The sequence below is a fragment of the Micromys minutus genome (genome assembly GCF_963924665.1).
Source record: "Micromys minutus genome assembly, chromosome: 31".
In the NCBI taxonomy this organism is placed as follows: Eukaryota; Metazoa; Chordata; class Mammalia; order Rodentia; family Muridae; genus Micromys; species Micromys minutus.
In genome coordinates this window covers 15569657-15579637 of record NC_137966.1, presented here as the reverse complement: position 1 = coordinate 15579637, position 9981 = coordinate 15569657, and the positions used below count along the sequence as shown (strand labels likewise).

Here is a 9981-nt window from a genome sequence, read left to right as displayed (position 1 = left end):
ATGGCAAGTCCAAGACACCCAGCATCAGCCCATGCTGTAGCCCTGGTGCAGACGGATCGACTCCAGGTAGACCATACTGCCCCAGTCCCTCACCCCTGCCTAGATTGTCTCCAAAGAGGCAAAAGGGGAGCTGAAGATGCCGCCTCTATCTTTCCTCACACAGACATTTGCCTTCTCTGTGTGCTGGTCAGACAACAGTGACACGTTTGCTCGCAGGAGCTGGGATGAGTTTAGACAGCTCCAGGTAAGTAACACTGGGACTATACTTGAATGGTATCTTCCCTAGTCCAGAGTCCTCTAGATACCTCAGTCCAAGGACCTCCCCTTCTGCCTATAGGAGCTTTTCTAGAAACCCTTCCTTCCTTCCGTGGGGGATTCTCTCTACTTCCAGAGACTAACACATGCTTCTCCCCATCAGAAGACCCTTAAGAAAATCTTCCCAGTGGAGGCAGGCCTGCTACGGAGATCTGAACGAGTTCTTCCCAAGCTTCCTGGTCAGGCCTGCAGGGGTCGTGGGATGTTAAGGCAAGTGTGGGTGAGTGGGGTCCCACAGTGTGTGCTTGTGATACCCCGGCAGATGCTCCACTGCTGAAATGTCGGGGGCATACTGGCCGAGGCCTGGTACGTTTGCGGCTGCTGGACACCTATGTACAAGCATTGCTGGCAACCTCAGAGCACATATTGAAGAGTTCAGCACTCAACGGATTCTTTGCACCCAAACCTCTGGATCTGGAGCCCATGCTGCCTCCTGGCAGGTGACTAACCTTCGCCCTACTCCCAGCCCATGCACTTGGAAGGGCGGGTGAGAAGGCTGGGCTGGCCTGTATGTATATGGGAAAGGGGTATTCCAATCCTTCCTACTTGTTTCTTACATGTGTTGGCTGCACTGCCCAGCCTAGTGATCCTGCCCACACCAGAGGAGCCCAGCTCCCACCCTCCAGACAGCCTGGTCATTCACAGCCTGAAGGCTCAGAGCATGCGCTCTTTACAGCCTTTCCACACTTTCGACACAAGAGACAGACCTTTCCACACTCACGCTCAAGAAATTCTGGACATTTTACTACGACATCCTTCAGGTAAGGCCACATTATTAAGAACCTGGGGGCTTCCCCTCTGCTCAAAATTGATGCAGACCTAGGCATCTGAGCCCTTTCCTGGCCTCTCAAACAGGCTGGTGGCTGGTGGAGAACAAGGATCAGCAGATAGCCTGGTTTCCAGCTCCCTACCTGGAGGAGGCAGCAACAGGCCACGGCCAGAAGTCAGGCCTGGCTCTTCAAGGAAGTGGTATGAGGCCATCCCTATAAACCCGCTGCTATCAGTGGGGCTTTTGGCAAGGTGGAGAACATGCCCAGGAGGGAGGGGATAGTGGGCACTAGGCATATGGGTGCTGCTTTGAGCCTTAGAACCTCCAAGTGGGTTTCAGAACAGTTCAGCGTGTCTAGAGGCAAGCCCAGAGAAAGGGACTCTGGCTTTGCATTTCTACAGTGATCCCCAAATGCCCATCCTAGGGAGGCAGTTCTGTGCTACCCAGGCCTATGAGGGCAGTCGACCTGATGAGCTATCCGTGCCCTCAGGGGCACGAATACATGTGCTGGAAACCTCAGACCGAGGCTGGTGGCTGTGCAGGTAAAGTGAGCTGTGTGTGTCTGTGTGTGGTAGAGCAGTGGCAGGCCCTGCCTGGTGGGACGGGAACATAGGTAAATCCTTAACCAAGCCCTGCTTTTCCTGCAGGTACAATGGCCGGACAGGCCTGCTCCCTGCAGTGTTGCTGCAACCTGAAGGACTGGGCTCTCTCCTGGGCAGGCCAGGGCTCCCAAACAGTGGTGGGGCAGACAAGGTGGCTGAGGGCAGGACTCTTCCCCCTGCAGTACCATCTCGCCCCTGTATGAGTGCCATTCAGAGCCGATGCAGCTCCATCACCCGCAGGGCAGTGAGACAGGAACAAGGGACCCAGGTTCCCCCGTGAGGATTTATATGGCCCTGCAGAGAGGTTCTACTGTCAAAGCCCCACCAAGAAAGCAGGACAAGGGCGGGCGGGGCTCTATGGCAACCAGCTATTTCCTCTAAATAAAACTGCACTGAGGGACTGGGCAGGAGTGTGCTTGAATTTCTATAGATGACGCGTCGGCCGAACAAGTGTGGCCAAGGATTTTGGGAGATTGATCAGATTCACATGAGAAGCCAAGATAGAAAAGTGCAACTTTTATGTGTTTCATAGGGCTGGGGGAGCTGCAGCAGGGAGTGGGGACAGCTTCATGTTGTGCCACAGGAAGTCCAAGAAGGTGGCTGCTTGCAGTGTCCTGCTAAGCCGCTGAAAGTGCCTCTCTAGAGGAAGACAGAGGAGGTTCGGGCTGGGGTGGGGGATTGTCTGTGAACCCACCAGGCGCATCCCTGGACCTGGGGCCATGTGACATACCAGTGTAGGGCAGCAAGGCCTCCAGTGCACCACGCACACCCTCATAGGCCAGCAGCTCCTCAGGAGCCTCATGTCGCAGCAGCACACCAAGCACAGCCTGGGCTTCATGGCAATGTCTGGAATTCGTGTTCCACGTGACACAGAAGCGCAGCAGGGCCTCTGTAGGTAACAGGGATGGTCATTAACCCTGATCTGCCCAGCAGTCCATCCCCCTCCCCAGCCTGGTCCCTCCCAGCCTCCCCACGACCTTTCTGGTCTCTTCGTAGTCGGAGTATAGTGGCTTCCAGCTTCTCACAGGCCTCAGGATCCCTCCGGATGGCTGTGAGAGGAAAGTCTGAGCTTAAGGAAAAGGCTCATCGGTCCCTGGAGCCTCCCCCTCCCCAGCCTCCTCCTGAGGCAGGCACTGACCCTGGATAACAGTCAGCACAGTGTGGGGACGATCCAGAGAGATGGCAAGTCCCAGTGCCCGGAGATACCGCTTCTCATGGAGCAGGTTGTCCAGTTCTTGCTGCCTGGTGGGACAGAGGAAAGGACATGGTCACTCAGAGACTCTGGCTGGGCCTGAACACCCATAAGTATGAACCCTATCCTCAACCCATTTCCTATGCTGCACAGCAAGGAACATACAGAGGCTGCTGCTGCTGGATGCAGGAGCTGGTGCTGTCAGTACATGCAAGGGATGCTGCTGCTGAGGAAATGAGTCTGCCGAGCCCAGACTTACTTGATCAGCTGCTCTTCCCGTTTGGCCTGCTCTTCTGCCTGCTCAGCTTCAGTCACATCCTGGGATCAAATGAGGGTCAGATAAGCCCAAGTACTGTCCTTTGCCCTGCCTCATCCCATCCCATAGGGTTCATACCTTCCAGAGAATGATTCGGGAGTCACTGCCACCGGTGATGGCATGATCATCCAGTCTGCTGCAGTGTAGCCCCCAGACCTTGTCCTCGTGAGCATCCAGCGTCCGCACACACTCGTTGCTCTTAATGGTCCACAGCTTCAGGAGCCCGTCTGAGCCACTGAGGATGAGAATGGAAGGACTCAGTGTAGGGACACACCCCTCACCATGCACCCCCCGCCCAGTCCTAGCCCATTCACCTAGACAGCAACTGTGAGCCACGGCTCACAAAGGCCACCTTCAGTACAGAGGCATCATGTCCCTCAAATGTCTGAGGAGAGAGACAGAGGACTCAAGTCACACAGGTGTGAGAGGCGCATTACTGCAGAGGGAGGGACGAGGGGAAGTGCTAACCTTGAGACAACTGAAGTCCTGCAGTGCCCACAGCTTGATGGTGCCATCAGCAGAAGCTGTGGCCAGCACCTGGTCCGTGGGTGAGAACTGAACATTCCAGAGGCCACGTCGGTGGCCTGAAAAGACCCCTAACAGTTGGCACTGAGGCAAGGCCCAGAGCTTAGCTGTGCGATCCTGTGAGCCTGTTGCTAACAGCTTGTCATTGGGGGAGACAGCCAAACTGTTGATGTCCTAGTGATGAAAGCAGGTAGCAAAACTTAGACACCCATCTCACCAAAGGCTCAGCCACACCCCATCCCAGAGGCCATGTGTGGCTGGTTACTTTGTCATGGCAGCGCTGAGTGGTCTGGGACTGTAGAAGTATGGGGCTACTGTCTGCAGCTGTGTTCTTGGAGAGCAAAGCTTCAGGGAGGGGCCAGAGCTTCACAGTACAGTCCTGACTGCCCGTCACCAGGAAAGATTCCTTTAGCCTGTATCCAACAAAGGAGACACCTCTCAGGCCTAAGGACACCAGCTGCAGTGCACCAAGCTCTGCCCTCTGCACCACCATCAGGACCAGAAAGATCATTTCAGCACGTAGACTGGGCAACATCACCCCAAAGTGCCTCTGCCTGTGCCATCCACCCTCAGTATCCAAGCTCTTAATGGTCACCTTCTCCAGCAGGACCTCGTTCCTTCACAGTCCTTTTCCCCATTTCAAGTCCTTCCCACTTTGTCTACCTTCCAAGGGCACTTCTAAGAAAGATTCCAGGGTACCTGAGTCTCCCTGGGCCTCTTTTGTTCCACATCTTTGCTAAAGCCTCCTAGCATAACCAAACAAGCAGTCTCATTCTCCACCCTGTGCTAGGACCCAAAGACTTGGGCCTCTCACTCCCTGGATACCCCTGGGCCCAGTCTTGATCTATTACCTAGAACAGCAGATGGTGCCCACGCTGTGTGTGTGGCCGGAGCCCTGAGCTACACAGGTCACCTGGCCAGCCTTGTTCATCCTCCAAATTCGTATGCTCTGATCCTTCGGAAAGTAGGGATTGGAAAGAGATGATGAGTCATGGTTTTCTTGCCTTGGTTTTCACTTTTGAAGCCGGGGCCTCCCCCTTCCCCTCTTGGTTTTTCAAAACTATTTTCTATGTAGCCCTGGCTGACCTCAAACTCACAAAGATCCACCTGCCTCTGCTAGGATTAAAGGTGTGTGCCACCGCTGCCCAGCTGCCACGGTTACACTTCTGGGGTCTCACCTTGGCACAGCTGGTGAAGAGCCATCCCTTCTTGAACACATCCAGGGCAAGGACAATGTCTGGGAGAGAGGGAAGGAGTGGTCAGAAAACAAGTCTATCCAGGAGGCAAGAAAGGGCAACTACTGAATCGAGGCTGGACCTGCCTGTGTGACCATGGAGGATCTGACAGGCTAAAGTCTGCAGCTCAAACACCTTCAGGCAAGGGCTGTTAGAAGCCACAATGATGTGGGAATCATTGGGCCCCAGGAACCGAACATCCAACACCTCCTCGCTATAGCCAGCAAACTGTGGGAAACAGGAAGGCCATGAGTGAGGGCCTATATGGAAAGAAGCCTAACACCGAAGCCCTGCACCGGGCAGGAACAAATGCTTACCTGTTTCTGCAACTGTAAGGAATGTGCCTCATAGAGTAGCAGGTTGTGATCGGCAGTGACAGTGAGGAGCAGGCCAGCAGCACGGGTCAAGGTACAATGGGTCAGTTCCTGCCCTAGGCCTGGCTTTTGTGGCTGGGTGTATACACACTGCCCAGAAGCTGCCTCCCACACACGAAGGATCCCTGTAGGAGAACAAGGGCTGTAGAAGGATGAGGTTCACAGGCTCCCCCCAGCCCCCTGCTCCACATGTGGCCAGTCCCCCACACCTTGGTCACCAGCTGTTAAGAAGTGTAAGCCTGAGTTCTTCACACCCAGTGCAGGTGCCGGCTCTTCAGGCAATAGCACAGCGGCTTCCACACTCTATGGATGAGCAAGATCAGCGTCTACACAGCCGAGCATCCCATCCCTGCCCCATTCACTGGTCCTGGCCCGCAGGCACCCATACCTCAAATACTGGCACAGTCCTTGTGGTCTGGTAGCTCTGAAGGTCCCAAACTATGCAGATTTTGTCACGGCCAGAGCTGAGGAGAAACAGGTCCCTCTGTTCCAGTCTCAGCCTTGACTTCCCCTTTCCACCCACCAGTAGCCAGGCACTGACCTGAGCATAGTGTGGCCATCCTCACTAAAGGACAGAGAAGTGACAGCACTATAGTGTGCAGACAGGACAGCCAGACACGAGCGGTCCTGCAGTGACCACACGCGGATAGAGGTGTCCACAGCTGAGGAGAACAGCAGCAGGCGAGTGGGGTCTGGATGGAAGGCCACCAAACTGAAAGCAGGGACAGACAAATGAGCTGGACTTCCAAGGGTGGTGTCTCCGCCCATCTTTCCTCCACTACCCTAACTCACTGCACGACACCAGGTGAGCCTCGAAAGTGGTGTGTCCCATAATGTTGCACAATGTCCCAGACACGTACAGTCCCATCACAGCCGCCTGTGAGAATGTGTTTGAGGTTAAGGGTGGACAGAATCCTTGCCCTAGTGTTCCCCCAGCACACCCACCTGGCTGGGGTCCTACCTGTGGCTAACAGTGTGGAGGTGGCATCAAAAGCCATGGAGGCCACAGGAGCTGTGTGTATCGCCTTCCACAGGCGAGTGACAGTGCCTTCTCGCCAGGCCCACTTAGCCAGCAGCAGTGCCCGGCTGGCTGTTACTAGTACCTGGGGGAGGGTGTGGGATAGCAAAGATGGGGGGCAATACATGCTTGCCAATTCAGCGTGGAAGGGAGGTACCAGAGCTTACCCAACCCCCCTACCCACCCATCATACTTCAGCATCAGGACTAAGGTCAAAGGCAGTAATGTCCTCTTGGTCCTCCTATGGGGAGAGTGGAAATATAGAATACCATTAGAATATGCCGCCCTTCCCTGGAGCCCCCCACATCTGCCAGTCTGTCCTCACCTGCTCCAGGCTCCGAAGCAAAGCCCCTGAGGCCACATCCAGGATGTTGACTTTGGTACCACAGACGCAAAAGAGGTACTGGCCAGTCTGGTCCAGCTAGGGACAAAAGGGTCTCAGTCAAGGAACCACTCAGTGCTCTCTACCCCTCTATCCCAACTGCCCCTGGGAATAGTTACCTGTACTTTCCCACCCTTGTAGAAAGGTTCAATCTTTCGCTCAACAGCATAGCTGGAAAGAGAGGAGGATGCTGAGTAATAGACGACCCTAGCGTCCAGCACACTGGGTTCTATCCTAGAGGTGAGCCAAATCCTTGCCTTTGCAGAGTGCCCAGGCAGCAGCAGGAACCAGGGATGAAAAACAAGCATCTCAGTAGGAGGTTGCTTTCTTACAGAGAGGCTGAGACCCAGAGGTGGTTGGTGAGCATGCCTGAGTGGGTCTCATGGGGCCATCACACAGGTTGAAGAGATGGGCCTGAGTCAGGTGAAGGAAGCCCAACAGCCCAGGCTTCAGAACAGAGTCCTTGGGGGCTCCCTACTAGCTGTGGGAGGCCAGGGAAAGGTAACATACTCTCTAAGTCTTGACCAGTGAGGCCCAGCATGCCACCACTCCTCCAGCCTCAGCCTCATTTGGTTTCTCCCTGACTAGCTGTGATTTCTGGGATCTGACTGAGGCTGCCCTCTTTCCCACGCCCTCTACTGCTTTGGTGTAAACCAACTCATTGAAGTTTCCTGGGAGGTAATGGTAGTGGCCAATCCAATCTTCTCACTGGATTTCTTACCTACTTTCACCTCTGTTGTCTAGTGCCTTCTAGAACAAGCGAGGAGTGTCCCCTCCTCTCATGCCTCACATACTTCTGTGACATTACCCTGCCTTGTCCAAAAGGACTTTTACCTTTCTTAATGGTCAACATCACAGCACCATTGCTCCTGGCCCAGGCCCTATAGCCCAGCCCTCTATTTGGGCTAGGCTCGTCTTCCCAAATTCAAATGCCCTGCCCTCTCCCCCGCAGCCCCTAAGACCAGTCCGTGGAAGTCCGCGCATCAAAATAAAACCAGCCTCTGAGACTCTGCCACCAGTTAACCCATCAACAGAGATGCTGTCAGCACTGAGGCTTCTCTTTGCTAGAGCTTGCCATAAAGCGACTCACTCGGTAACAGGTGAAAATCATTCATCTGAAAACTACACACTATGGATTAAGGCAGAGTCTCTTCCTATCCTAGTACTAAACAGCGGTTGTTCACAGGGGAACTGACTGAGCACAGAACTCAGAGCCCCTGGTATCGCTATGAATGCCCCTTCTAAAGTCCTAGCTCTCTTTTCCAGTTCCTTCCCATCTCCCTACGCGGTCGGTGCCTCCTCTGAGGACTTACTTGGCTTTGAAGCGGCACAATCCCGCCGCAGTCTCGGCCATATCCCAGTGTCGCGCGTCCTTCCAAGCTCAGCAGCCTCTCTCCGCGTGAAACAGCCGGGGCGCTACTCTGTACTTCAGACACGTTGTGATGACGTCACGAACCGCAACTACTCCGACGTCATCAGTATGCGCGTCGGGAGACCTCTTTACTGTGGGAACCGGCGTCTGCCACTAGAAGTGGAAGCTGTCAGTGGCTAGCTGCCTTGTTGAACGTCTTTTGTTGTTGTTGTTTTTTTTCCTGGATATTTCTCTGTATTTACATTTCTAATGTTATTCCCTTTTCCCCTACTCTCCTTTCCCCCGAACGTCTTACATTTGTTTTTGCTTACTATTTTCATTATGTCTGTTTTTCTTTTTCTTCCTTCCTTCCTTCCTTTCTTTTCTTTCTTTTTTGGTTTTGCAAGACAAGATGACTTTTAGAATAACAGATTGGTGTATCTGCAGTGAAAGCTTCCCTCCTTTCACGTGGTTCTTTGACCTTGCCCAGAAGGACTTTTGCCTCTCTGTCTCTCTCTCCCTCTCCCCATTTCCCTCTCTCCTTCCCTCTTCCTCCCCTCCTCCTCCCCCCTCTCTCTTCTTGTGTGTGTGTGTGTGTGTGTGTGTGTGTGTGTGTTTTCCGAGACAAAATTCTCTGTGTAGCCTTGGCTATCCTGGAACTCATTCTGTAGACGAGACTGGCTTCAAACTCACAGAGATCCACCTACTTCTACTTCAGGACTGATGGAATTCAAGATGGCTCAGTGGCTAAGAGTGCAGGCTGCTTTTCCAGAGGTCCTGAGTTCAATTTCTTGCAAACACATGGTGGCTCACAACCATCTATAATGAGACTGGTGCCCTCTTCTGGCCTGCAGGCATATATGCAGGCAGAACACTGGATATATAATAAATAAATCTGAGTTCAAGGCCAGCCTTGTGTATAGCATCAGTTTCCACACAGCCAAGGCTACACAGAAAAAAACCTGTCTCGGGGGGAAAAAAGATTAAGGAAGAGTCTGGTTATGTATTCAGTTATTTTAGGCTGATCTGGAACTATGTGATAATCTAGACTGGCTTCAGGCTCAAGCTCTTCCTGTTTCAGTCTCTCAGATACTCTCAAGTTATTATTTAGCATGTATGTGTGTGCTACACGTCTGCCCTCTCAGTATAACATATGTTTAGAGAGAGAGGACATGGAAGTAGCTTTTCTTCCACTGTGTAAATCCCAGGGATTAAACTCAGATTATTGGGCCTGGCAGCATTTACTCAGTGAGACTTCTCTCTGGCCTAGTTTTGTGTGTGTGTTTATTTCTGAAAACAAGAACATTGGCTTGAAACTATCTAGCTTAGGCTGGCTTTGAACTCACGAAGATCCCTTTGCCTCTGAATGCTGGAATTAAAGGTGTGTGCTTCCAGGCCTTTTATCTTAACATGGATTTTTAAAGTGCTTTTGGCCTGGGCATGGTTGGAGATGCCTTTAATCCTAGAGGCAGAGGCAAAGCAGAGGCAAACAGATCTCTGAATTCAAGACAGGCTTGGTCTATTTAATATCAAGTCAACCAAGGTTCTGTAGTGAGAAGTTGTCTCAAACAATTTTTTTTTATTAAGAGCTTTTGGAAATGGTTACATTTGCCCCTCAGCAGGTATAGTTAATATGTAACAGTCATGGCAAATGTAACCATTTAGGAGTCTTGATCGGACTCATTTTTTTTTTTCTGCCAGTAAAAGAACTAAAAGGCAGGGAAAAGAAACTCAAGTATAAGAGGTGGCAGCAGAGAACTCTCAAAGCTGCAAACGGAACAGACAGAAGGAGCAGTTATATGAAGGTTCTTATTAAGGGTGGGAATCATGCACACAGCAGGCAGGAAGACCCTCCAGGATGCAAAAGAGGCACTGAGAGAGACAAGGCCCATCTTCACCTTT

At 52.6% G+C, this 9981-nt stretch overlaps 2 protein-coding genes across 2 annotated transcripts; one reads left to right on the top strand and one right to left on the bottom strand.

The window, feature by feature from the left end:
- On the top strand, positions 1-1966 carry NOXO1 (NADPH oxidase organizer 1; the record flags this gene model as incomplete). The annotated part of the gene is made up of 8 exons (XM_080942294.1): positions 1-66; positions 164-244; positions 419-494; positions 578-755; positions 895-1076; positions 1171-1284; positions 1509-1626; positions 1732-1966. 8 exons carry the CDS (start codon positions 1-3, stop codon positions 1964-1966), a joined length of 1050 nt encoding a protein of 349 aa, XP_080798420.1.
- A 221-nt stretch (positions 1967-2187) lies between these two features.
- TBL3 (transducin beta like 3) lies at positions 2188-8155 on the bottom strand. Its single transcript, XM_080942183.1, has 22 exons — positions 8042-8155; positions 6848-6899; positions 6672-6767; positions 6540-6587; positions 6290-6431; positions 6121-6205; positions 5870-6040; positions 5717-5792; positions 5538-5631; positions 5272-5453; positions 5041-5182; positions 4898-4956; positions 4571-4674; positions 3985-4132; positions 3663-3893; positions 3509-3579; positions 3273-3429; positions 3138-3196; positions 2825-2928; positions 2664-2735; positions 2417-2575; positions 2188-2325 (listed from the first exon to the last, which is right to left on the bottom strand). The coding sequence occupies exons 1-22, from the start codon at positions 8080-8082 to the stop codon at positions 2213-2215; spliced, it is 2406 nt and encodes an 801-aa protein (XP_080798309.1). The 5' UTR covers positions 8083-8155; the 3' UTR covers positions 2188-2212.
- Between the last annotated feature and the right edge of the window lie 1826 nt (positions 8156-9981).

Bases quoted from the DNA above. Each gene is read 5' to 3' on its own strand.
- TBL3 (XM_080942183.1), bottom strand. From the start codon at position 8,082: ATGGCCGAGACTGCGGCGGGATTGTGCCGCTTCAAAGCCAA. The intron at 6,432-6,539 runs GTATGATGGGTG...ACCCTCCCCCAG, and splicing joins ACCTTAGTCCTGATGCTGAA to GTACTAGTAACAGCCAGCCG. The intron at 3,197-3,272 runs GTATGAACCCTA...ATTTGATCCCAG, and splicing joins CCCGAATCATTCTCTGGAAG to GATGTGACTGAAGCTGAGCA.